General features: G+C 38.5%; 2 protein-coding genes across 3 annotated transcripts in view; one reads left to right on the top strand and one right to left on the bottom strand.

The window, feature by feature from the left end:
* Nucleotides 1-27753, top strand: part of ano3 (anoctamin 3) — a 344977-nt gene that overhangs the window by 253486 nt on the left and 63738 nt on the right. The gene's annotated exons all lie outside the window — the stretch shown is intronic.
* Nucleotides 3-26774, bottom strand: LOC138746741 (mucin-15-like). 2 transcript variants are annotated; one of them, XM_069905085.1, is made up of 4 exons: nucleotides 26529-26774; nucleotides 17398-18088; nucleotides 15722-15889; nucleotides 3-314 (listed from the first exon to the last, which is right to left on the bottom strand). In XM_069905085.1, exons 2-4 carry the CDS (start codon nucleotides 18059-18061, stop codon nucleotides 142-144), a joined length of 1005 nt encoding a protein of 334 aa, XP_069761186.1. In that variant the 5' UTR covers nucleotides 18062-18088; nucleotides 26529-26774; the 3' UTR covers nucleotides 3-141. The 2 variants fall into 2 exon arrangements, with proteins under 2 accessions (XP_069761186.1, XP_069761192.1); XM_069905091.1 differs by having other exon boundaries at nucleotides 17398-18100.

Consider the following 27753-nt stretch of genomic DNA (forward strand, 5'->3'; position numbering starts at 1 on the left):
AAAAAATATATATATGTATAATCCACGTTCTTTCAGATCAAAGCCTATTTAATGTTACTGTTTATAATAGCAAAAGCATCTGTCTAGTCTCTCCAGTGGTTTTTCATTTATTTCCAAATTGGATGTTTAATGATTTTTGGGTTACACAACATTTCCATACACAGGTGGTATGTCATCCATCTGAATCCCGTAATTCACATTGCCCTGCGATTGTACATTGTAGGATGATGCGTCATTCATGGCAGCGGGGTTGTAGTACGCTGCTCCCTCTTGATACCTTAAATCAACAGCATCTTCAGTGTTCAGAGTAAGGACTGTAAGTAAATTCAAATAGAAAATTATTGCATTTCAAATCAAGGGCATGTGCATAAAGGATAAATAATTTTGTTGTGACGTTCTGGAATCCTAATTTTTCTGGCTTGTTTGGAAATTATTATGTCTGTAACAATGAATGGAATTACTAACCTTTTTAAGAAAGACTGCTCTCTAAATAGAAAATTTGTCATGAGCAATTACTTTAAAGGTATCACCCTTTTAGGGATAATGTAATGTGACTATTTTCTCTCCAGATCAAGATGAGTGTCAGTGAAGAGCCTGAATTACGTGCACTTTGTTTGTGTTCTTAACATCTTAAGTACAAGGTGGTTCATTCTGCAGGAAGCCTTGTTGGAGGTAATGGACTCCCTGAGCACATATTCTCCCTTTAAAGCAGGAGGAAAGGGCATCCATTATTTTTTTGGGATTCAAAAAAAAATGAACAGGTGGTGGTTTAATAATGAATTAAAACTGATGTCAAAGAAAAGCAGAAAATAATGCATTCAGTATGCAATCAGTATTCATCTATGCAGTATTCATCTATGAGGTTTGACTCTGTAGGGGAGGGTTTAGTAATTTGTTACTGATGTCCCAGGTGCTAATTATTGATGTAATTTTCTAAGAGCATACAGAAGTGAGATTACCCTATTGAATAGGTTATATAGAGCTACAAACAATTAGACTGAGAAGGAAGGGCCAGTTTCTGGCAATGATAAAAGCACCACAGGCAATAGTTGTGGCAGATTTCATTTACACTAATTTTAACAGATAGAGTTGCTTTAAGACTTGTCGAGGATGCAGAATGCTAAATTGCATTCCAGAGAACTACTTAATGTATTCTAAGCCCATTAAGATGGGGTTGGGGGTAGTGAGCAGATCTGGATATGGGAATGATGCTGGGCAAGTACAAAAGTATATAATCAGAAGAGCTTGTGTACAGCAGAGGTAATCAATCAACTGGATCAGTGATTTTCAAACTTTTTCTTTCCACTCACATACCACCTTAAAGTATCCCTATGCCATCAGTGCTTTGTGGTTTGTAAGGTGATAAGAGTGGGGGACAAAAAGGTTGAACCACTGCTCTAGACCCAATTGTTACTGAAATATTTTGTTTGAGAAAAATTGTCATTCGTCCATTTCCTTTAGAGTTATGAAACTGTGCACATAAGGAGTCAATTAAGGTATGATTAAAACAGTGGTTTTCAAACTTTTTTCTCTCCACTCATATACCACTTTAAATCATCCCTTATTAATTAGAGACCACCTATGGCATAGGGATTACTTAAGGTGGTATGTGAGTGGAAAGAAAACATTTGAAAACCACCGAATTAGATTCTTTCATATCTGCATTGTTGTGGAAGCTGACAAAGGTAAAACAGTAATAAAAGTTCTAAGACAATACACAAAAGTGCTAGAGAAACTTGTACCGTGACCTGCTGAGTTTCTCCAGCACTTTTGTGTGTGGCAGTAGAATCACAGGGTCTGCAAACTTTTCTGCTTACCTCAATAAAAATCCTAATCTGGTGTAAGGCCAATTTTATAAATCTAAGAAGTGATTGAGCAAAATTGGACGAGAAACAACTTCTTGAACATAAAGTAATTTATGCAACATTTCAGAAGGATGTTCAAGAGGTTATAACAAAATGTGTTCCCAGTAAGCGAAAGGATGGATTGGCCAAATTTAGAATCCCCAAAAATATAGACAACAAAGCAAAAAAGGGAAGCTTTTTACAAACATTATCATCATATAATACATAAGAAAACATGAAAAATTAAGCAAAGTGTGACAATGGAATAAAAATGAATATTAAGAACACAAATAAAAACATAATGTTGGAGAAATTCAGCAGGTTAAATAGTGTACTTTTTGTAGCAAACATTAAGATACATAACCAATGTTTTGGGCTTGAGCCCTTCATCAAGGTGTAACAAAATGTGGGCAGGTGCCTGAACAAAATAGTATGGGAGAGGGGCAGGGGAGGAGCACAATCCCACAGGTAGGAGGTAAACAGAGCAGGATGAGGACTCTGTAAATGGAGAGGGAAGGGGTGGAGAGATGGAAGACCGAGGGAATGGGGAGAATAGGGAGTAAGATAGGGGAATTGGCAGAAACTGAGGTCGATGTTAATAACATCTGGTTGTTGAGTGCCCAGGTGGAAAATTGAGTTTTGGTCCTTCAATTCATGGGTGGTCTTGGTTTGATGGTACATGAGGCCATGGACAGACATGTCAGCTTGAAAATGGGGTGCAGACTTGAAATAGTTGACCATTGGGAGATCCCTGTCACCGATACAGACAGAGTGAAGGTGCTCAGCCAAGAGACCATGCAACAACAAAATATTACCAAGTAAAGTTAAAGAATATCCATGATGTACAAGTGTATAAAGAGCAGAAAGGCAACCAAAGAATTAGACCTATTTGGTATGAATAAAGCAACCTATGTGTGGAGATGGATGAGGCTGGTGAAGTGTAAAGAGGGATAAGCCTGCTGATGTTGCATGTAAGGCAAAGTGCAAAATATGGGATAGGATAAACAGTAAAAGAGAAAATTATCTTAGAATATGGATAAATGGCTAGGCCCAGGTGAAATAAATCACAGCTTGTTAGAAGTAGCAAGGAAGGAAACTATGGAGTCTAGATAATCCTTCATTCTACGGAAGTGGTGCCAGAGGATTGCAATTGAGCTGAATCAATTATTGCCACATGTGCCAAGATACAGATGGGCAAGTCAACCCAAATTTAAGTTCAGTAGATTTTGCAATAATTAAACAAAAGTGGGTTTAATGTTATTTGGACAAAGTGCAGGATATAGACAAAAGTACGGATAAGTAGCGTAGGGCATCATCTTTCACCAACAGATGCAGTCAAGAGCCCAAGAACAGCCAGAACGAACCTGCCCTTGAATCTGTAAGTTTGTGTTTTCAAGCTGAAGTACCTCTGCCTGTCGAAAGGTTAGAAATGGCCTTGCCGAGTCTCCCAGTGTTTAGCATGTCTCCCAGCTCCTCCCCTGCTAACAATCCTGCCTTTCAGTCTTGTAAAATGTGATCTGGGTGTGAAGTTTGCTGGCGTTAAATCATTGCTTCAAAAAGGCTGCAGGTGATAAACAAGGTTATTACTAACCAGCTGATTTAACTTTATTGTTGGAAAATTTAAAGGAATCCAACTAAAGGGATAATATAAATCTCCATTTAAAGAATCACAGTTCAGTTAACTAGGGAGAGTCTGCAAGGATTTGTTAAGAGAACCTTCTACTTTCACGGAGTGTTTGAGGAGGTAACAAGGGACATTGATGAGGTAGTTGAATTGAAGGGGTCTTATTTTTTTTTTAGAAAATCCCACAGAATAAACAGGCCAAAAGAAAAGTAAAAGTCCACGCACTCCAAGAAAAACAGGAAAATAGGATCCAAATTATTGGAAAGCAAATAATAATAGTTGATGGTTCTTTTTATGGCTGAAAGGCTACTGTCAGTGGAGTTCCCAAGGACTTGTTCCTTAGGGCCCTTAACACCACCTTAGACTCAGGCTTCCTTCACACCTGCCCCAGAGTTGGGTGCTCAACACTGTGCTGGATTTAGTCCACCCATTAGCCCAACTGCTGCCCAAATCCCCAGGTGCTACCCACTGCTCCATTGGGGGCTCCGGATGCAATGTGTGATTCTGGTCTCCCTCACATCCAAGGCCTTGCCGAGTCTCCCAATGTTTAGCATGTCTCCCAGCTCCTCCTCTGCTAACAATCCTGCTGTTCAATCTTGTACACCCTTTCCCCTCCATTTTATGTGTGCAATCCACCCTCCTTCCCATCTTAGTCTTGATGAAGATCCAGACTGCCCATTTTTCTGCTTGACTCGCTGGCTCCCTCCAGCTTCTCGATGTTTACTCATGACTCGATCAAAAGTTTTCTTTAAATATACACTTATAATTTAAGATTAAATCTATGGAGTAAAGAAGTTTGCAGATAATACAAAAAGTGGCTTAGCATGGCTTAGCAACTTACAGAAAACACAAACTTACTGATGTGAAGAGATGTGCAAATGAAGTAGTCAGGGTTAAGCAATGAATTACTGGACAGGGTGGTAAAGAAGGAAAATAGCATGCATCGTAGAAAAGGTCATGTGGCACTTTCTCTTCATTGGCCTGATGCCAAGAACAAGAGTAAGGAAAGATTTAGTTTTTGAGAAGATGTAAATGGTCAGATTGTTTGGTCTGAAAATGCCAAAAATCAAGAGAATTGTGAGATAATGCATTAGGGAAGATAAAATGCAAGAAGAGAACAGACAGTAAATGGGAGGATATTGAATGCTGCACAGGAACAAAGGAACTTGGGAGTGAGTGCTCACAGATTCTTAAAGATCCTGAAGATGTTTAAAAATGTTATGTGTGGTGCTTCCTTTTATCAGCCAAGACATGGAAAATGAGAGTAGAGAGATCATACCAGAACTAAATCCAACACTAAATTCTCACTGAAAATCTATGCACGGTTCTGATCCTATGACAGGAGGGAGCCAATCATACTGGAGAGGATGGATAGAAAATTTATGAAGATGCTGCCAGGAATGGAGATTTTAGCACTGAAGATTTTTTAAAAATGGGACAAATTACAGTTGCATTATTTGGAAGATAAACTGGAGGAAGACAAAACTGAGATATGTATCTATGTATTTATACATACTATATGACCCCCTGTAGAGCCAATGGGATGGACCAGTGTTCCTTGGCTGAGGGATCAAAAACTTGATTAAAGGCAAGGATGCATTGATTTGAAATATTGGGGAGAGGAGGAGGAAGAAGCTCCCAGAGAACTGTCATGACCTGGGACACTCTATGTCAAAGGTTAGAGTTAGAAACCCTCAACACATTTTAGCAGTGACCTGCAAGGTTGTGCATCAAAAGGTAGAAGGTAGGGTAGTTGTCTTTTGACCAGTGCAGATATAATGGTCTAAAGGTCTACCTTTCATGTCTTAACTTTGCTCAGATTTTATGGTTCTGGTTTTTTTTTTTTTTTTGTTTTTTTTTTTTTATTTTTCACACCATAAATCACAATAGCCATGATATACACTTTTTCTTTTCCACACATTTACAGTGACTTTTTCTCCCTCCCCCCTCCCTCCTCCCAAGCCACCCCCCCATCCCTCCCCCCTCTCATCCATTTTAGTTATACAATCTAGGTTGCATTAATTCAGTTAGACAATGTTGTCATTCAACAAAAATACACCAGAAATTCTACTGAGTCCATTTTTTTCTTCTCTTCTCCTTCCATCAACTTAGGTAATGTTTGTTCCCGGTAGGTTTTCGCTATTGTATTTAATGTAAGGCTCCCATACTTGTTCGAATATTTCAATATTATTTCTTAAACTATATGTTATTTTTTCTAATGGAATACATTTATTCATTTCTATATACCATTGTTGTATTTTCAAATTATCTTCCAATTTCCAGGTTGACATAATACATTTTTTTGCTACAGCTAGGGCTATCTTAACAAATCTTTTTTGTGCATCCTCCAAGTCAATTCCAAATTCTTTATTTTTTATGTTACTTAGGAGAAAGATCTCTGGATTCTTTGGTATATTGTTTTCTGTTATTTTATTTAATATCTGATTGAGATCATCCCAAAATTTTTCTACTCTCTCACATGTCCAGATTGCATGAATTGTTGTTCCCCTTTCTTTTTTACATCGAAAACATCTATCAGATACTGTTGGGTCCCATTTATTTAACTTTTGCGGTGTAATGTATAGTCTGTGTAACCAATTATATTGTATCATACGCAGCCTCGTATTTATTGTATTTCTCATCGTTCCAGAGCATAACTTCTCCCATGTTTCCTTTTTTATCTTTATATTTAAATCTTGTTCCCATTTTTGTTTAGTTTTACCATTTGTTTCCTCATTTTCCTTTTCTTGCAGTTTAATATACATATTTTTTATAAATCTTTTGATTAACATTGTATCTGTAATCACATATTCAAGGTTACTTCCCTCTGGTAAACTCAAGTTGCTTCCTAATTTATCTTTCAAGTAGGATCTCAGTTGGTAATATGCCAGCGCTGTATCTCCCGTTATATTGTACTTATCTCTCATTTGTTCAAAGGATAAGAATCTACTTCCTGAAAAACAATTTTCTATTCTTTTAATCCCTTTTTTTTCCCATTTTCTAAAGGCAAGGTTGTCTATTGTAAAAGGGAGTAGCTTATTTTGCGTCAATATTAGTTTTGGTATTTGGTAATTTATTTTATTTCTTTCTACATGAATCTTCTTCCATATATTGAGGATATGGTGTAATACTGGAGAAGTTCTATGTTGTACCAATTTTTCGTCCCATTTATATAATATGTGTTCAGGTATCTTTTCCCCTATTTTATCTAATTCTAATCTCGTCCAGTCTGGTTTTTCCCTTGTTTGATAAAAATCTGATAGGTACCTTAATTGTGCGGCTCTATAATAATTTTTGAAGTTTGGCAATTGTAAGCCTCCTTGTTTATACCATTCTGTTAATTTGTCTAGTGCTATCCTCGGTTTCCCCCCTCTCCATAAAAATCTCCTTATTATTTTCTTTAACTCTTTGAAGAATTTTTCTGTCAGTTGTATTGGCAATGCCTGAAATAAGTATAGTATCCTTGGAAAAATGTTCATTTTAATACAGTTTATCCTTCCTATCAGTGTTAGTGGTAGCTCTTTCCAATGCTCTAAATCGTCCTGTAATTTTTTCATTAGTGGATTGTAATTGAGTTTATATAATTGGCCTAGATTTTTGTTTATTTGCACACCTAGGTATCTTATTGCCTGCGTTTGCCATCTGAATGGGGATTCCTCCTTAAATTTTGAGAAATCCGCGTTATTCATAGGCATTGCTTCACTTTTATTTACGTTTATCTTGTATCCCGACACTTCTCCATATTCCTTCAATTTCTTATATAGTTCTTTTATTGATAGTTCTGGTTCTGTTAAGTACACTATCACATCATCCGCAAACAGACTGATTTTATATTCCCTGTCTTTTATTTTTATTCCTTTTATATTATTATCTCTTCTTATCGATTCTGCTAGTGGTTCTATAGCTAGCGCAAACAATAATGGTGATAGTGGGCATCCCTGCCGCGTTGACCTGCTTAAGTTAAATTGCTTTGATACATGTCCATTTACTGTCACTTTCGCTAACGGTCCCTTATATAATGCTTTAATCCAATTAATATACTTCTCCGGTAAACTGAATTTTTGCAATACTTTGAACAAGTAATTCCATTCTACTCTGTCGAAGGCCTTCTCTGCGTCTAAAGCAACTGCTACTGCCGGTGCTTTATTTCCTTCTACTGCATGAATTAAGTTAATAAATTTACAAATATTGTCTGTTGTGCGTCTTTTTTTGATAAATCCAGTTTGGTCTAAATTTACCATTTTCGGTACCTGTTCTGCTAATCTGTTCGCTAATAGTTTAGCTATTATCTTATAATCTGTGTTTAGCAAAGATATTGGTCTATATGACGCTGGTGAGAGTGGATCTTTCCCTTGTTTTAGTATCACTGTAATTATTGCTGTTTTACATGAATCTGGTAAGTTTTGTGTCTCATCAATCTGGTTGATTACATCCAGGAGGGGCGGTATTATTAGGTCCTTAAATGTTTTGTAGAATTCTATTGGGAGTCCATCCTCTCCTGGTGTCTTATTATTTGGTAAATTTTTTATTATCTCTTGTATTTCTACTGTTCCAAATGGTTCTGTTAATTTATTTTGTTCCTCTATTTGTAGTTTTGGTAATTCAATTTTAGTCAAAAATTCGTCTATTTTCCCTTCTTTCCCTTCGTTTTCGGTTCGGTATAATTGTTCATAGAATTCTCTGAAGTTTTCCTTAATTTCTTTTGGATTATATGTAATTTGTTTGTCTTTTTTCCTTGTTGCCAATACCATTTTCTTAGTTTGCTCTGTCTTAAGCTGCCATGCTAGGATTTTGTGTGTTTTTTCCCCTAGTTCATAATATTTTTGTTTTGTCTTCATTATATTCTTCTCCACCTTATATGTTTGTAATGTTTCATATTTTATTTTTTTATCCGCCAATTCTCTTCTTTTGGTTGTATCTTCCTTTATTGCTAATTTTTTTTCTATGTTTATTATTTCCCTTTCCAACTGCTCTGTTTCCTGATTATAGTCCTTCTTCATCTTGGTTGCATAACTTATTATTTGCCCTCTAATGAATGCTTTCATTGCGTCCCATAGTATAAACTTATCTTCCACTGATTCCGTATTTACTTCAAAGTACATTTTTAATTGTTTTTCAATAAATTCTCTAAAATCCTGTCTTTTAAGTAGCATGGGGTTTAATCTCCATCTATACATTCTTGGAGGGATGTCTTCTAGCTCTATTGCCAATAACAGGGGTGAGTGGTCCGATAATAGTCTAGCTTTATATTCCGTTTTCCTAACTCTCCCTTGTATGTGGGCTGATAACAGGAATAGGTCTATCCTTGAGTATGTTTTATGTCTAGTCGAGTAGTATGAGTATTCCTTTTCTTTTGGGTTTTGTTTCCTCCATATGTCCACAAGTTTCATTTCTTGCATTGATTTAATTATAAATTTGGTTACTTTGTTCTTCCTGTTAATTTTTTTCCCCGTTTTATCCATATTTGGATCCAAATTCAGATTGAAATCCCCTCCTATTAGTATGTTCCCTTGCGTATTAGCTACCTTCAAAAAGATATCTTGCATAAACTTTTGATCTTCTTCGTTAGGTGAATATATATTAAGTAGATTCCAAAGCTCTGAATATATCTGACATTTTATCATAACATATCTCCCTGCTGGATCTATTATTTCCTCTTCTATTTTAAATGGCACATTTTTGCTAATTAATATAGCCACTCCTCTTGCTTTTGAATTATACGATGCTGCTGTTACATGTCCTACCCAATCTCTCTTTAATTTCTTGTGCTCCAATTCAGTTAAATGTGTTTCTTGGACAAATGCTATATCTATTTTTTCCTTTTTCAGTAAATTTAGTAGTTTCTTCCTTTTAATTTGGTTATGTATTCCATTAATATTTAGAGTCATATAGTTCAGCGTAGCCATTTTATATTTTGTTTATCTTCTCTTTCCGTTTTTCCATCATTACCTTTCCTCCTTTTCCATTTCTGTTTTCTTATTTTCAACTCTTTACCAGACAACATTCCTACAACATCCAACATTTTCCTTATTCTCCTATTTCTATCTTCTTTATCCCCAATCTCCCCTTCCCCTCCTGAGTTGCCCTTTATCCCTTGTCGGACAACCACATCTCCCCTCTCCATTTGGATTTGCGAATCCACTCGCAAGCGTCAACTGATTTTGCAGTGACCGCTCTTTTCCCCCCACCCAGCCCCCCCCAGAAAAGATTTCGTTTTTTATATGTCACAAAGGTCACTCTTTTAGTTCCCTCCTTATTCTCTCTATTCCATTACCTTCCCTTATTAATTCTTGTCTATACTTTCTATGTTTTCCTCTAATTACAGATACTTTCACATATGCCCGTTGTCTCTATTCACTCTTATACCTCTTTACCCGCATACATATCAATCGTGGTCATTTTTACCCTCCTTACCCGTCTTCATCCCTCAGTCTATTTTTGTCTTTACCCACATACATATCAATCGTGATAATTTTTGCTCTCATTACCCGTCTTCATCCCTCAGTCTATTTTTGTAATTGTTCTGCAAATTTTCGTGCTTCTTCTGGATCCGAGAATAGTCTGTTTTGTTGTCCTGGAATAAATATTTTCAATACCGCAGGATGCTTCAGTGTAAATTTATATCCTTTCTTCCATAAAATCGCTTTTGCTGCATTGAACTCTTTTCTCTTCTTTAGGAGTTCAAAGCTTATATCTGGATAAATGAAGATTTTTTGCCCTTTATACTCCAGTGGTTTGTTGCCCTCTCTTACTTTTTCCATTGTCTTCTCCAGCACCTTTTCTCTTGTAGTATATCTTAGGAATTTTACTACAATAGATCTTGGTTTTTGTTGTGGTTGTGGTTTAGGGGCCAATGCTCTATGTGCCCTTTCTATTTCCATTTCTTGCTGTAGTTCTGGACATCCTAGGGCCTTAGGGATCCATTCTTTTATAAACTCCCTCATATTCTTGCCTTCTACATCTTCCTTAAGGCCCACTATCTTTATGTTATTTCTTCTGTTATAATTTTCCATTATATCTATTTTTTGGGCTAGTAATTCTTGTGTCTCTTTGGTTTTTTTATTAGATTCCTCCAATTTCTTTTTTAAGTCTTCTACCTCCATTTCTGCTGCTATTGCCCGTTCTTCCATCTTGTCCATTTTTTTCCCCATTTCTGTTAAGGTCATATCCATTTTATTTATTTTCTTTTCTGTGTTGTTTATTCTTCTTCTTAAATCATTGAATTCCTGTGTTTGCCATTCTTTAAATGACTCCATGTATCCTCTAACAAGAGCAAGTACCTCCTTTACCTTGCCTATCTTTTCTTCTTCTATTTCCCTGTACTCTTCCTCTTCCTCTTCTTCTTCCTCTAGGTTGACCATCTGTTGTTTCTTTGCTGCCCTTTCCTCCTCTTCTTTCTTGTTTCTATTGTCTTCTGTGGTCTCTTCTTGCTGCAGGTGTTCTGCAGCTGTCGTTGCCGGCTGTGGAGATCGACTCCCCAGCTGGTCCCCCCTCCCGTCGGTGTGTTTTTTTGTATGGGTTGCGCACTTTTACTCGGCTCTGTGAGCCATTGTTGTAGTTCTCTTTCTACCGACCTGAGGTAGTGGGGTCTTCTCTCCACAGCGGGCCTCTTCGGACAGGTAAGGCCTTCACCTTTTTCCTCCGTTGTCTTCTCTTCCTCTCTTCTTTCCGTTGATTTTGATTTTTCTCCTTTTGTCTCCATCTTCTTTCCACCTTTATATTCACTTTTCTTTAACTTGTATTTCTGTGCCTTTGTATTTTCTCTTGTTTTTCCCGACTTTTCTGGAGAGGGCTGGAGTTCACCGTCCGGCCACTACTCCATCACGTGACTCCTCCGTTCTGGTTTATTTTGATGTTTTAAGATGGGTGGATGATGACTAAATCTTCATGTTATGTGAGTGAGTGACGTATCATGAGGAAATGCTCTTCAAAGTCTCCAGAATCTCTTGTGTCAGAAATACTTCATTTCTGCTCCTGACATCCAGTCCAAGAAATTGCTGCCCCTCTGAAGTGGTCTAAGTCACCAAGACTGATGTGAAGAGATGTGCAAATGAAGTAGTCAGGGTTAAGCAATGAATTACTGGACAGGGTGGTAAAGAAGGAAAATAGCATGCATCGTAGAAAAGGTCATGTGGCACTTTCTCTTCATTGGCCTGATGCCAAGTACAAGAGTAAGGAAGAGGTATTTAACAGTACAGGTCCTCTGCTCATGTGTATAATATAATTATCTAAAACTTTGGTTTGTTTGCACATGGAATATTGTGTGCAATTCTGGTTGCCAAATTACAGGAAGGACGTGAAGACTTTGTAAAGGGTACAAAAGAGACTTCCTGGAATTCTTTTGGATTGAAGGGTATAGTTATAAGATGTGGGGAAACCTTGGGTTGCTATTTTTTCTGGAGTTCATATGATGAGAGAGACCTGACAAGTTAATTTAAAAAAAAGATGAGAGGCATAGATATGGTAAGACCGTCAGAAATCTTTTCTCTCGGTGTTAAAGTGTCAATTACTGGAGGTGTAGTGTTTAAGCTGAGAGGAAGAAAGTTTAAAGGAGATATTCAGAGCTTCAGATGCAGAGGCAGGAATGGGCTGTGAGGGGTAGTGGTTGAAGGAAATTTGAAAGCAGCTTTTAAGAGAATTGCAGATAGTCACATGGATATGCAGGGAATAGAGCGCTATGTATCACGTGCCTGCAGAGATTTAATTTAATTTGGCATCATGTCCATTGCAGGCTGCACTGTTCCATGACTACTGGAAGGTCCAAAGACGGAATGGACTTTTTGCAACAAAAAAAACTTCATTACTGAAAATTGGGTGGCACTGATTTTGTTTTGAATATTATGAAGTGACACTTCAAAGTGGTTTGCTCTGCTCAACTTTAACCCTTAACCAAGGTCAAAACAGGTCACCATTGTCATTTATAAAAATCACTTCTGTTTTTATATTCACTTGAAACAGTGGTTCTTAGTCTTTCACTTCCATTCACCTACCACCTTAGGTAATCCCTTACCAACCTCAGAGCACCAATGCCATAGATCTGTGGTTAGTAAGGGATTACTTAAGGTGGCATGTAAGTGGTTCTTAACCACTGAGTCTCAAAAGGTATATTATTAGCCTTGATGCTCCTGGCGTAATGAAACGTTATTATAGATTTAAATATATTCTTTGTTTTGCATTGCAAGTGGAAAATATTTGAGAAAAATTCACTTTTTACAGAGAAATTGTGAGGGGCCTTTCAAAAATGATCACAGCATCAAATTGCAATAATTCCTCTATGGAAGTTTTACAGTTTTTTTTCTTATGATCTTTGACATTTTGGTGGTTAAGAACTGACTTTCCTGCCCACTGTATCAAGATTTTCAATGAAGTTTTGGATAAGTGCTTAAGGGAGAATAAATTGCAGAACCATTTATATAATAAATAATAGGATTTGCAAAGGACCTCACTTAGACATGATGAAGTAATGCCATAACTATCGAATTATGAAATAATACTTTTTTTTTGCTCATGGAAACTGTTCAAATCATTATAAGAATTCAAACAGGATCCATTGGCCATTGAAAAGAGTGGAATTAATCTTGGATTAATCGGGCATCCTTTTTGTAGGCTTTAACTTCTGCTGCCAAACTAGATTAAAGCCTTCAGCTTTAAAGATCCTTTCATTTGAGTTTTTACTGAACATGTATTTTTCCTGATTGTAATTGTAAATCGCAAGGAATTATTTCTAAAGGATTGCATGTGTATAAATTTTTTTGTATGTTTGTTTTCAAAAAGTAGGATTGTGTAGGTGGTTCTATTACAAATTGAAATACCATGAACATATTTTATGAAAAAGTGGAGCTTAAAAGTGCTTCAATATTTTATAATTGGCTAAATGACATTTTTCTTGGCTATCATCCCTTACTGTAGCTACAGTGCAAAGCCCTCCATCATCTTAAGCTACTCGATCTTTTCTTCTCTCTCTCTCTACTCTTTTTCTGCAATAGAATGGCAATTCAGAGAAACAAAGGAAGCTGCTAACAAGAAATGGACCAGCAAAGTACTCAGCTAGAGCAGCACGACCTGGGGTTCAATCCACACCTTTGGCGCTCTCTGTATGGACATTGCATGTCTTCCCTGAGACTGCTTATGCTTGCTCCGTGTGGTTTGAGCTTCTCCTGTACACTGATGATATGTAGGTGGGTAGGTTAATTGGCCATTATTAATTATACCTAATGCACAGAATCTAGGGTAGTTGATGGAAATGAGCAGAGAACAAATGGGATTAGTGTTGCTGTCGAGTGAATGGATGCCTCATGGTTGATGTAGACAGGATGGACCAAAGGGCTTGTTCCCATGGATAATGACTCGTGGGTGACGATTACTGAATGGAATTCAGTATCAATCAATGAAAGATGATAATGTCAGAGAATTTATAGTTGTGATGAGGTGGTTTGAATCAAGATAACTTCAACGTGTGTTCTTTTAATAAATATACCAATGAGTCTAGAAAAATATTCACAAACAGCAGTGGCATTGGGTGCAAATTCTGAAATTTGATTCATTTGGCCTCTATGCAGTCTACATTTGGAAGCACAATGTTATTGGGCAGGTTTATTACATTTGGGGATGAATTTCAGGGAAATAATGTGTCTTGGTCTTAGCAGGATTGGTGAAAGTTGGGTCTGTCACTTTTTTTGAGGATAAAGTTGATCCATATTTCAAGCGAAGAATGACGTGAAAGTGTAGGGTAGGGGGTCGCCAAAGCAGTCAATATCAACCCCTGAGGGTGGATAGGATGATCCAAGGGGTCAGAAAATGCCAGAGGGTCGATTGAACTTTTGGGGTCGAAAGAATTTTAGAGCCCGACATCCCCACTCCCAGCTGACAACCTGATGTCCCCACTCCCCCCCCCCCCCCCGGGAGCCTGAGGTGGTTTCTTCAATGCAGACGGCACTGCACCCGATGTTGAGAATGGAGATACCATCGCCGATGCTGAAGACTTGGACCCAGCTCTGTTTGGCATTTCCCCAGCAAGAAGAAAAGGGTTTGCTTTACTGTTATTGTAATCATTGGCTTAAATTTAAGTTTTTTTTACTTGCCGATTGGGATGTTGTAATAAAGTTTGGGTTGTTGCTGGGAGGCCCGGACACCATGCATATGATATGCAGTTTCCCTCACTAATGCGAATAGAAATGGCATGGCTATTTAATTACAAGCCTGGGGGTCTATGACGGATCAAGGATTCCATGAAGGGGTCGATGGTCTAAAAAGGTTTGCCGACCCCTGGTGTAGGGAGAGAACCAAGCATTGAAACCTAATTTGTGGTTGTATTGTATAGAGTTGGTATTGATGATCTGAATAGCCTTCTGCAATCACAAGATAAAGGAATAGAAGTAGGCCATTTGGCCCATCATCTGCTCCACAAATCCACCCTGAGCTAAACTGTTCTCACATCTAGTTCCAAATTCCAGCCTTCTCCCCATATCCCTTGATTCCTTGACTAATCTCCCCCAACGATCGGGCCTCCGCATCTGTATGTGGCAACGAATTCCACAACAATGTTGGAAATTTCTAGTTTGACAATAATTTGCATGTAGCATTTACATTTTTCACAGCTATAATAGTTTTGTTGGGGTAGATATTTTTGTGACTGGTGAGTGTCTAGCACTACCACTCCTAAGCTTGCTTACAGCCCTTTTTTAGACTGGTGTTATCCTTTGGGAGGTCACCTCTCAGCTGATAGACCAGACTCAGTGTGATGCAGGGATTTTTCTGAGGGCAGTTAGTCTCAGAATGGCCTTGACAGCCGGCAAGGCCCCACCACAGACCCTCTGCCTGTTGACGCTGTCAATAACATTGAATGTACACGAACACCTTTGATGCTCACACCATTTAAAAGCACTGTCACCACCCTAAAAAATTTAAATGAGTTGAAAATTACAGCATCAGAAATTAAGTTCATACAAACTGAATTAAATGAGATACTGAAGTAAACCTACTGTATTTCTGGCAGCTGTTTCTTCCTTGTCATATCTGCATTGTGCCAGGTTAACTTGGCATTGGCTAAATAACCAGATGTTCCAGCCTAAGGGCTGAGAAATCCAAGGAAATCCGTGCTCTCCTGTTGGACCCTGATTATTGCACCAACATCCTGCAGGTAGCCCAGGGCCAGCATTTCACCAGAACAGCAGAATGGGCTTAGTTTGTTCAAGTGAATAGAGCTACTTACTAGGGTTAATATTTTTGATACAGGGTTTTAATAATTGCTTACCTGGATCATTAGGGAAATTATCGTACAGTCTGCGGTGATTCATATCTGACTTTTTGTGTGCACAGAAAATGTAAGCAAGGAGCAAGACCAGGATAACACCCAAAATGCTACCAAGAATAGCTCCAACGATGACCCCTCCTTTATTGCTCTTCTCTGGAGGAATCAGATCTAAAACAGTGGAGAAACAATGATGATTATGAAAAAGCACTCATTTTCTCCTCGCTGCCCTGTTACTGTGGACCATTCCCAGTCCCTGTAGAACATTCCTGCCTTAATGATGCATTATTTATTTTGCCATTTTAGTTCAGCAGTAAACAGCTGTGGAGAAATTGAAGCAAAACTAGTTCATTGCATCCATTATCTGGAGTTTCCCGGTCAGTGTTGCATTAGCAAAACTGACCAGTGGAAATCAGATTCACAAAGAGCGAGTGAAGTTCATGTTGGGTCTGAGTGGAGACTGCAGATGCTTTAATCTGAAGCTAAATACAATCTTGGAGAAACTCAGCCAGTCAAACAGCATCATTGAAAGAGAGAGAAAGAGAATGGTTGATGGTTCAGGACATTTCAGCCCAAAATGTCAAGCCTTGATAAAGATAGGTCGACCATTCTTTGTCCCACACTGATGCAGCTGAACCAGTTGAATTTATCCAGTAGATTGTGTTTAACGTCAAATTCCGGTATTATTGTGTGGCCAGCAAAAATATCAGACCATAGAAATTGCTCCCGGTCAACTTCCTCTGAGCAGAACTGTTCTTTTTAAGTACCCAGATTCTCCCCTGGTTATGTAAGGATTCTGATCCTGAGGACCCAACATTTCCTTAAGTCAAAAATCCCATTAGCTGAGGTCACTGTCAAATGAGATTGCTAAAGTGGCATGGGTAAGTTAATTAACAGCAGATTAATACAGAATTTAGTTAATTTTAGATCTTAGTTAGAATTGTTACTTGGCTTTGCTGCAGATTGAAATCATGCAGGATCATGGATTGGTGGACCTGAGAGTTTCATACTTATCTCCTGGTTACAGAAAGTTTGCACAATGCTGGAAACATAAATTACAGTGAAACTCCTCGTATCCAGCACCTATGGGTATTGGTAGATGCCAGATAAATGTGTTTTCTGGTTGCTTGAGACTAACATTTACAATGCCTAACTAATAACTGCATTAAAAATAGTTTAAAAGACAAAAATATTATACTGTACTTACACTGAACAAACTTCACTTGTATGCATATATAAACATTAAAGTATTTTAGTTTATTTTCAGTCACTTTCTTTGAAAACATTTAACTGTCACTACTTCCCCCTCCACAGAGCCGCTGAAAGATGAGTGATAACTTTATAGATAATTAACCCCCCCCCCCACCCACAAAATTAACGGTAAAGCATCCGACCAGGGCGACTCTTGCTAAGCAGGAATATGGAGACACTTTAAGAGATTCACCCTGACAGAGAGCGTCATCAACCAGCTCTGCATCATGAGTGATGCCATTGCTGTTGCACGCAACTTTCACGCCTGCTACGAGCAAAAGCACGACTAAGGCACTCTGCCAGCTGAATATTTGCTCCCAAATGTATTTTCCTTGACTTTTCTTTGCCAGTTGCCTGAAGCTGCTGTTTGCTTGAATTCCGGATATCAAGGGTTTTACTCTAATAAATATTCATCTTATAACCCTTACCTTTCCCATTGTTAGTTGCTGCTGGACTGATGTTCGTAATCGTGGTGAAATCATTGGTAGTTGTCACAACACTTGTACTGTTGATTGTGGTAACTTCAGTCGATGAGGGTAAGATCGTTGCAATTGTCCTGCTAGTGTTAGACTCAGAAGTGTTTCCCACTGACGTAGTGTTTGAGGTTTGAAGGCTTTCCATGGGAGTTGTCACACTTGATGAGCTGTTGGTGAATGTTGTTGATACAAAATCTGTGACGGTGGTGTTTCCTTCCGGGGTGGTTGTATTATCTGTCACTGGAGAGCTCCTGTTCAGATTTGCTGTTGTCATAGTCCAGTCGCTGGAAGTTCCTGTTGTTTCAGCAGTACTATGGGTTATATTGTTATGACTTACTTCTATAGGCGTAGACTCAGAAGTGATTTCCATTGACATAGTGTTTGACATATGAAGGGTCTCTGTGGGAATTGTCACACTTGTTGAATGAAGACTAGTTACGTCAGAAGTAATATTAATGTCACTAGTTGTCTCCACAGTAAGTGTGGTGAAGGAGTTAATTGTAGAAATTGTGACAGTTGAATGTGTTGCATCACTGGTTGAAGTAGTTAATAATGCCATTGTCCATAGTTGGCAAGTTAGATAAGAGATGATTAATGCTTTTAGAAGTAATTCCATTGTATTGTTTCCTTCAATAAATATTTTCTGAAATGAAACCTGGAAAAGGTCATCTTAAAGGCACACTTTGAGGTCCTTTGCAATTTAGCAAATATTTTCCAAACAAATTTAAGTCAAAACATAGCTCTACATTTTAAGTGGAAAGCTAATTTATAAATGAACATGCTCAGAAAGAACAATCAGGAGGAAATAATTAATAGGCATTTGATGACTTAGAGTTAATTCAGGAGAGCTAGCACAAATTTGTTCAAGATATTTTTACAGATACCAATGACTTCTTTGGTGGGATATCAGTGAAAGTATTTGAAGGTAATGCCATTGATGTTGCCTTAATGCATTTTCCAAAAAAAAAACATTTGGTAGATCCCTTCATAAAAGTTGGTGTGTAAAACTTGTGCCTGGGATGAAGGAGTAGTAGCATGAATTGGAAATGGTCTTATTGACAGAAAGCAGAGATCAGTGCCAACATATTATTTATTCATTTTGTAGAATGGCAGGCTCTTGGCAGTGGTGGGACATTTTTTTCTTGCATACAAGTGATGATGAACATGGAGGTGCGTACAGTGAGAAGGAAGGTAAAAAAACAAATCAGAAGAATTGAATAGGCTAGCAAAATAGTTGTGCGAGATGAAATTTAATGCAAAAACAAGAAGAAACACAAGCAAATATCATAATTCTAAATGGTATGCCTTCCATTTTGTAATGCTCAATAATAGGTATAGTAATACCCACCATAACTGTACAGTTAAACACAACTGAAGACCACATCATCAAGTTGACCATGACGGGCTCTTATTAGTAAGAATGAGGAGTTAGCATACAGAGATGTAGTTACTAACCTGTATACGAATGTAAATAAAACCAAAGAAATGATTGTCGACTTCAGGAGGACCTGGGTTGGGGGAGGGGCCACTTTCCACTGACCACTGATGGCTTGACCATTGAGATCATCAAGAATATCAAGTTTCTTGGAGTGCATTTGGCAGAGAATCTCACCTGGACCCTTAAAACCAGCACCATGGCCAAGAAAACCCTGCAACCCCTCTACTTCCTGCGAAGGCTGAGAAAAGTTCATGTCCCACCCTCCATCCTCACTACATTCTACAGAGGATGGATTGAGAGCATCCTGTGTTACACATCACCAGCTGGTTTGGAAGTTGTACCACTTCAGACCACAAGTCCCTGCAGAGGAGAGTGAAGTCAGCGGAAAATGTCATTGTGGGTTCTCTTCCTACCATGAAGGACATCTACAAAACTTGATGCAGGTGAAAGGCAATAAACATTGGGAATGTGGATAGTATGCTGTGGACGTTCATTGTATACATCTTAATATTTTAATATTTCAATGTGTTTAACTATTCTGACAGACTTGTGTAAACATGCTCCTGGAGAAACGATATCTTGTCTTTACTGTGAGAGCATGGTACAAACAATAAATAAAGGTGACTCAACATGAGTATAATTTAGCTATCATTGAAAAATATGTTGAAAATGTTGAGCTTGTGACCACCACCCAAGAATGACTAATGTAATTTTACTTAATGGACATTTTAATAATATAAATTAATTTTCCTGGTGAATCATTTTTGCATTTTTATCATGCAAGATAATATAGTAGTATACATTTTATGCCACACACCCACTATTTTTTCATCAATTATCAGTCCTGCATTACTTACTCATTGATTGCATCACAAAGTTTCATGTACTTTATGTGACGCAATTACTGTTTATCAGCAATTGTTCTGCTATGTTGAGTTGATGTTCATTTTGTGGCTAAACTAAAGCTACGTTAAATTTAAAGCAATGAATTGGATGCAACAAAAGTATAATGTAGAAATTAACATTTTTATTTGAAGTAATCTAAGTTTAATTGATTATTGTTTTTGAAAATTGTACAAATCATTGAGGTCTGTTTGGTGAATCAAACTCACAGAATGTTGATGAACTTGGATATTATTCTGATAATGGTGGGTGGAATTTGGTAAAAATTACATTACCTTCTCATTCACATGAGCACAGTTTCTGCATGGTATTGTAGCATTTTCCTCCTGTATATTGGCTGGCTGAACTTGGAAGGCTTTGTATTTATTTGCATCTTCCATGTCATAATTTGCATTTATCCAATGTAGGTATTGTGATAAAGCATATAGAAGATTCACAGAATCATTAACCAACAACCAAAACAATTTCACACTGGAACATCCAAAGAGATGGAGAGTTGTTGACTTGGTGGGGGGGGGGGTAGATGGAATTTCAAAATTTGGTGCCAAAGAAATTGGGTGTGGCAATAAAAATTCAGAAAGCACTGAAGCTCAAAACTGAATGTGCATGGAGATAATTTAGGACTAGAAGAGGATCTGGATAGATATTGAGTGGAGACCAAGAAAAGATTTGAAAAAGTTTTTAAAATATTAAGACATGACCAGACCAGGGTGCAGCGCCAGTGCTCATGAAAACTTGACTAGACCAGGGTGCAGCGCCAGTGCTCAGCAAAACTTGGAAGTAACTTAACTGGTTCTTTCACTTGGGTATTGTTTATTTCTATTTGAAAAGTCACCATCCCATCTTTACGTAGTTGAACACATCATGTCTGAACTTGTGGAAGATATTGCAACCAGATCTTTTCATCCTGACTTTTATGCCACCACCCAAGGAACAGAAAGCACAGAATATCATGGCAAAAATTATGAATGATCCTTCCTTCTTCCTTCTTGACCATACCCTTGGGTATGATTGATGAGACATTGTTTCACTATCACTCATCTGTTGTGTACCACCTTGAATCATGGGTCCATTCCTATCTCTCCCATGCAATGCACAAATATTGTTTAGAACTGTAATTTATTGGCCGACCATTTCTACTTTGATCCGCCGAGTTCCTCCTGCAATTCTCTATTTGCTCAAGATTCCAACATCTGCAGCTCTTGTGTTTCCCTTCAGTAATTTATTGGCCTCAGAACTTCCTGAAGGTGAAAGTAGCCTCAAAAAATGTATGCTGTTAAACAAGAAATTCTGCAGAGGCTATGAATCTGCAAGGGTCCTCTGCTACATCTGGTGCTCCCATTGTGGCCTTCTCTACATTGGAGACTGGGAAATCATTTCATTGAGCACCTTCGTTCTGTCAACTGCAATAGCGGGGTCCACCGAGTGGCTAACCATTTTAATTCCACGCTCCACTCCCATGTCAACATGTGTGTCCATGACCTCATGCACTGCCAAACTGAAGCCACCTGCAAATTGAGGGAACAGCACCTAATATTGCATCTAGATACTCTCCAACCAGGTGGCATTAATGATCACTTCTGTTTCCCCTATCTCTTTCTCTCTTAATCCTATCCCTGACTCCAGCTCTCCTCTCTCTTCTTTCTCCATTCAGAGAACTATGGCCTCCCCATCACTTTCCAGTTTTTTTCTATTCTGCCTCCCACCTATCTACCTTTGACCTCTTGAATATGGGCTTTTACTCATTCCCACCCACACCATTTTATTCAGGCATCTGCCTGCCTTTTGCTCCTACAGGTACCTTGTCGAAGCGCGCAGGCCCAAGTCATTGGCAATGTATCTTTGCTACACAAAAAGGCTGCATTACCAGCTGAGTTTCTCCACCAGCTATATAAATGCATGCTTGTGCTTAATATCATAGGTTTACCTTGGAAATGTCTCAAAGATCCTGAGTAACTGTTCTTTTAATTTTCATCCATATTTTCCCTCAAACAGCATCATTAATTTTACCCAATGTTTTTGCAATCTTGCGTTTAGTGCTTAGCTAGGAGAAAATCTTTTGTTTTTGTGCAAATTATCAATAACCACACCAAAGTTTTCTTGTTTGATTTCCATCTAAAGCTTTGTATCTTGGCTTCTGATTTCATCATTTTGATGTTTTCTGTATCTGAATTCCGATTGTTACAAAATTAGTACTAACAAAGAAACAGCAATGGAGAATTCACCTGTCAATGGTAAATTCAAAATGATAGTCTTTATTAAACTATTAATAACATGACATTCCTTATTTATCTCTAAACTTAACTCTATCTTAAACCCCAGTATGCGCAAATGTAAATGTATGTTAAAGTCAATTTTAAAGTCCAGTTTCAAACATCTTGTTGAACTTCGAGGATCCATTTAAGTTACAGTTCAGAAGTAATGATTAAGCATTTTTAAACATTATTTTTTTCAGATCTCTTTAAACTCACAAGTCTTGAGCTATCTTTCAGAGAGATACTCTCATACAGGAGTGACCATCTTCTGGCACAAGTAAGGTTGCCTCTCTTTTCTTAAAAGAGCAGTTGGAAATGGTGGAGGAGCTCAGCTGGTTTATTCAGCATCTAGGATCTTTTTTGACAAAAATATATTGCTGACATTTCAGGCCTGAGCCCTTCTTCAAGGAAAAGGCAGAAGCAGGATATATAACAGAAAAGACGCTTTCAGGTGCTCGGATGTAGATAATGCGGCGGCAGTGCAGCTGGGACGTTCAGGTGATCGCAGAGAAGACGCCTTTGTCACCTGAACGTGCCGGCTGAAGGAGAGCTGTGTCCGAGTGAACGCCACTGACATTGTGTATCTCCTGTGATAACACAGAACTGCATCTCCCTCTCTTTCTCGAGATTACTGCCCCAATCCTGTCTTTCCAGGAGGTCAGATTTCTTCAATCTTCAGTCTTTTGAGCCTTCTCTAACATTATGTGACATGACATCACAACGATTTTAGTTTCATTTCTGCAAAACTTCCTGCCTTTTTTCAAAATGACTCCATCCATAACAACCTCTGACCTCACCTCTGTTCAAGTGGCTTAAATGGTTTACGATGCCAGAAAGTCTGATGACCTTAAGTACTTGAATACTTCAGTTTTTAATAAATAAAACATTCCATTGTTCTTGAATCAATTAAAATCTACTTCAGTTCCATTAACTCTATCTTTCCAAGACACATCGACTCCAAAAATGAACACACTTTCAGAGTTTGATGTTGTATCTGTAAATGTGCCGACCTGTGTGTGACCCTGTATCCAGCCCACAATTCCATATCTAGAAATACATTTACCTCTAACTTATTTTACTCAGGTATTTTATCTGAAATATGGCTTAACATTAACCTAAATATTAATATTAACACAGATCCACTACATGATAATCTGCAAGTGTGCTGTTTAACCCAAATTAGAGCCAAGTTTGAAACTATATCAACTCTCTTAACAGAATGGCCTTCTACAAAATGTGGGTGGGGATTGTTTCCACTTTATTCCTGTCTTGATTAAACCAAGCTGTCATTATTTCTAGATTCCACTTTTATCATATTGTTCCTGCACCACTTCTAAAATTTGCCTGATTTAAATTTCAGCTTATCAGAAACATTATTTTCATTCTTCAAATGAGATCTATTAAATTGACACCTATGTGCGATGCAAGAGGCTGCAGATGCTGGAATCTGGAATATATATATATATAATAAAAAAAACTGCCAAAGAAACTCAGCAGATCAAGCAGCATCTGTGGTGAGGGAAGAATTGTTGGTTTTATTGTTCCATAATCCTTCACGCTTCAGTCCACCTATCACCTGCTTTCCCCGACCATACTTCCACCCCCCCACATTTATTTTAATACTGCCTATCTTATCTCCACTCTTGTTGACAGAGTATCTCTATTGTTTCTATTTGACGCAGATTTTGCTTGATCCGCGGAATTCCCCGCAACTTTTTTTTGTGTTAGTCACTATTGTCTTTCTTATAACAAAGGAATTTAATAAAATCAGTGGTGGCCAATTCTTAATTTAGATATGCAGAATAGTAACACAACATTTCGTCCTATATGTTCGTACTGGGGGGGGGGGGGGGGGGTGGCGGGGGGTGTAGGCTAATTGGGCGGCACAGACTCGTGGGCCAAAATGGCCTGTAACCATGTCTAAATCAAAAATTAAAAGGTTGCCTACCCCTGTGCTAAATGGTAAGATTTCTTACGAATAATGTCACCAATGATCTGGCCTGAGACCAGCACGTTGAACCGACAGGAAGGAGCACGCATCAACACCTCTATTTTCTGAGGAGATAAAGGAGGCTTGACATGTTCCCTTCATCCCTCAACAATTGCACTTGCTCCATCAAAAGCATGCCTGCTGGATGTATCACCGTGTGTTATAGGATTTGCTCAATCAAATCAGAAGCTACAGAACATAACACAAACTTATCTCCCCTCCATGGACTCCACATCACCGTGGCCTACTGAAGGCAGCAATCATACTCGAGGAGCCATCGCATGCTGAATACACTCTCTTTTCTCGCCACCCATCAGGAAGAAGGTCCATGAACGTGAAAGTGTGTACTATTAGACTTAAAGATGGTTTCTTCCTCAGAGGCATCAAATTCTTGAATGGACCCCACAAGACTGGTCCCTTGCTGGGTGCCAAGTATTTTTTTTTTCCATTGAAACTCTATATTCTGCTCTCGACATGGCTTTGTGAATGTTTGAGAAATTGTTAGATTGCTTGCAGAAGAAAACTTATCAATGTACATGGTGCAATGCGATAAATAAACTAAGAAATCAAAGTTTCAGAAGATGCGGTATCTAAAATCCTTCATTATAGCAAACCTTCGCAACTACCTCCACCTGAGCACCGTGGCTCATATTCTGCACTGAATGCAACCTATTTTCCATTCCACGCCCCATCTAGATCACCATCATTAGAAGTAGCTCAGTTCCTCTTCTTCCAAAGTCCGGATTTCCTTTGTGACCGCCCCCTTCCCCACCCCCCACCCCCAACCAGCTTCGTTGAATTGCTCTTCATCTCCTTAAACAAATCTTTACCACTGAGTCTTAATTACTTATAACAGCTTCCAATCATTGCAAGTTGGGCAGAACACTAAAGTAGCAGAAAGATACAAAAGAGTTGTATCACAATTAAGGGATTGTCAAAAAATAACACTGTAGAAGTCATTTTCAAGTCCAATAATGGAAGAGATCGTGTCACACCAATGGGCCCTTGCCCAATGTGCAGCATAACTTCAACCAACAATGTTTCCATCCTCTGATATTTAGTATCTGCCAGCTGTGAATCTCGCAGTATTGAAGAGAGTTGAATTGACTTTTTAAAATTTAAATTAGACATACGGTAACAGGGCATTTCGGGCCATGAGCCTGTGCCACTCAATTAACTTACAGCCCCCCGGTACATTTTGAACAGTGGGAAGAAACCAGTGCTCCTGGGGAAAATCCACACAGACATGGGGAGAATGTACAAACTCCTTGGAGAATGTGCGGGATTCTCCGGCCCTGTAACAGTGTTGCACCAGCAGCCATGCTGCCCAAATGCTAATGTCTTCACTGTAATGGAACTGAAGGTGTAGAACAGTTGAAGCCACTGTGCACTAGATAGGATCTTAAGCATTTTGCTTTAATGTTGTGAACTTTAACAAAGTTAATGGGACAAAAGTCTTCTATGGAGCAAGAGTCTACAAACTGTGCTTCACATCCGTGGTGATTGCTCCAAAGTCACAATGTGCAAAGGTCTATGAAGAATCTTATCTCTTTCCCAAAATATTGCACCAAACTCTATATTAACATAGATGGTAAGCCTCCTTTAATTTGATTTTTTTTAAATGTCGGTTAATTTGAGTGAGCATCACATCTGCAGATACTGGAAAAGTGCTGGAAAAACTCAGCGAGGGTCAAGCAGCATCCATGGAAAGCAACAGATTGTTGACATTTCAGGTCAAAAGCCCTTCATCAGTTTAATTTTGGCTTTAGCTCTGCATACTACTTGATGCGTATTTATAAAACTTATTTTTACACTGAACGATCAGAGAGAGAGAGAGACAAAGTTAGTGGCCACGATCAGACCTAATATAGCAAGTTTTAAAAAAAACCTGCCAACTTATAGTGCAGGCATACAATGTCTATATTACTCTTGTACTGTGATTCTGTAACAGTACTGTGGCAGAAGTATTGGGGGGTGGGGGGGGGGGGCGGGCTGGTTATGGGAGAAAATGAAACACTCTTGCAGTGAGACAAATATCAGTAAAGATGTTCTGTGTAGAGAGGCTGGCTTTGTGCTGTTAAAAATCCTTTGCAATTGCAAGCCAGCTAACAAACTTCACTGAAGGAACAATAGGAGAGATCTGGTTTCATGTGATCTTTACTACCATTAATAGTTTCCAAAGACAAGTAGTGTACCGATTGCTGTCCAGTATTAATTGTTCACCGATATTTAGCATTTGCCTTGTGTGTAAACATTCCACTGGAAAACTCTGTTATTGTCAGCCACACCGGTAGTTTTGATAAACCGTGGATGAAAAATGTTTTTTGTGCGTTCTGTAGTTTTGATTTGCTCCTGTAATGTGAGTATGTGCCATGTAAGTATGCACAGCAACTGAAGCCAGCATTGATTTACTGAGCATGTTCAAAACCATTGTTATAAAGTACAAACTATTTCAAGCTCAACATAACCAAAGAAATAAAAATTATAGAACACTTACCTTATTTGAGCAGATGCGATTCGAAGAGAGAAGTAAATGCTTTGTGTATCCAAGCTGTGGTGGCTCAGGTGACCAAACTGTGTGAGCAGGAGAGGGGTGAGTGAATTTAATCAGCAGGTGTGGATATTTCTTGCAGTCAGAACTGGATAAACCTGATTAACTGTTTCCCTGATCAACCATCAAAATCAACTATTTATTACACAAATAATACTTCCACCCTATAAACAGACTAGATGGGTGTGTCCTGTGCATGGGTGATTTTGCACTGAAATATTTATGTGATGTAGACTCGTTTGTTCAGTCAATTAGTTCAGCACCTTGCTCAGCCAATTATAATTTACTGGATGACAAGTGCATTGTTAGGGATATTGGCCAAAGTTTTTCAGTAAGGTAGAAGTGGCCTATGTCATCGGCTTGATTTAAAACCACAACAATACACAAAGCCTTCCATTAAGAATGCAGGCTAGATTGGATTTCTTTGTAAAGACAGGAGAAGGAACTTGGCCTGTAAATTGTGTCATGTGGTGTAATGTTACAATACATGTGATACATAATTCAATTGCTCAGGAAGACAATTGACAAATAAAATCAGGTCTTCACAATGTGCATGACCCATGATTGGACAGAGGCCATTGTAGGCTGGGTGAGAAAGATGATAGACAGAGCCAGTTGTTTGGCAGGTGTCAGAGAATGGGAGAGAGGGAGAGGCAAGCGGGTGGGGAAAAAAAAGCTGTCAGATGGAAAATGAGCCAAACAGGGTGGAACCGGGTGATAAGTGGAGACAAAAACTGCCATGCCTGGAATCGATAAGAAGAGAAAGTGATAATATGAGACGTGTTGGGCAAGCAGTGATAGTGAAAACAGATGGAAGCAGGTATTAATGAAGGACAGATGGAAACCGGTAGACCTGAGAGGGGGAAGAATCTTGTAGGGGAAATGGATGGATCGAGAGTCAGAAGGGAAGAGGGCGAAAATGCTAAAGCAGTGGGGAATGTAAAACAAGTCTTGCAGAAGGTTGTTCCCTGAAGCTGTAAAATTCAGTATTCATGTCATTGAGCAGCAACTCTCCAATTAGAACAAGGATACTGTTCTTTGCCTTGCACCCCACTACCCTCAGGATTCTCTGTAATTTCCACTAGACTCCAGGACTGGACACATCTATCTCTTCCCGTGCCTTTCCCCCTTCCACAGGGATCACTCCCTCCATCACTCCTCTCATCTTTCC

This window comes from Narcine bancroftii, chromosome 1 (assembly GCF_036971445.1).
Source record: "Narcine bancroftii isolate sNarBan1 chromosome 1, sNarBan1.hap1, whole genome shotgun sequence".
NCBI classification, from domain to species: domain Eukaryota; kingdom Metazoa; phylum Chordata; class Chondrichthyes; order Torpediniformes; family Narcinidae; genus Narcine; species Narcine bancroftii.

Bases quoted from the DNA above. Each gene is read 5' to 3' on its own strand.
- LOC138746741 (XM_069905085.1), bottom strand. From the start codon at position 18,061: ATGGAATTACTTCTAAAAGCATTAATCATCTCTTATCTAACTTGCCAA. The intron at 15,890-17,397 runs GTAAGGGTTATA...CCACTGTTTTAG, and splicing joins AGCAACTAACAATGGGAAAG to ATCTGATTCCTCCAGAGAAG. The intron at 315-15,721 runs GTAAGCAATTAT...ATTTACTTACAG, and splicing joins TAATTTCCCTAATGATCCAG to TCCTTACTCTGAACACTGAA.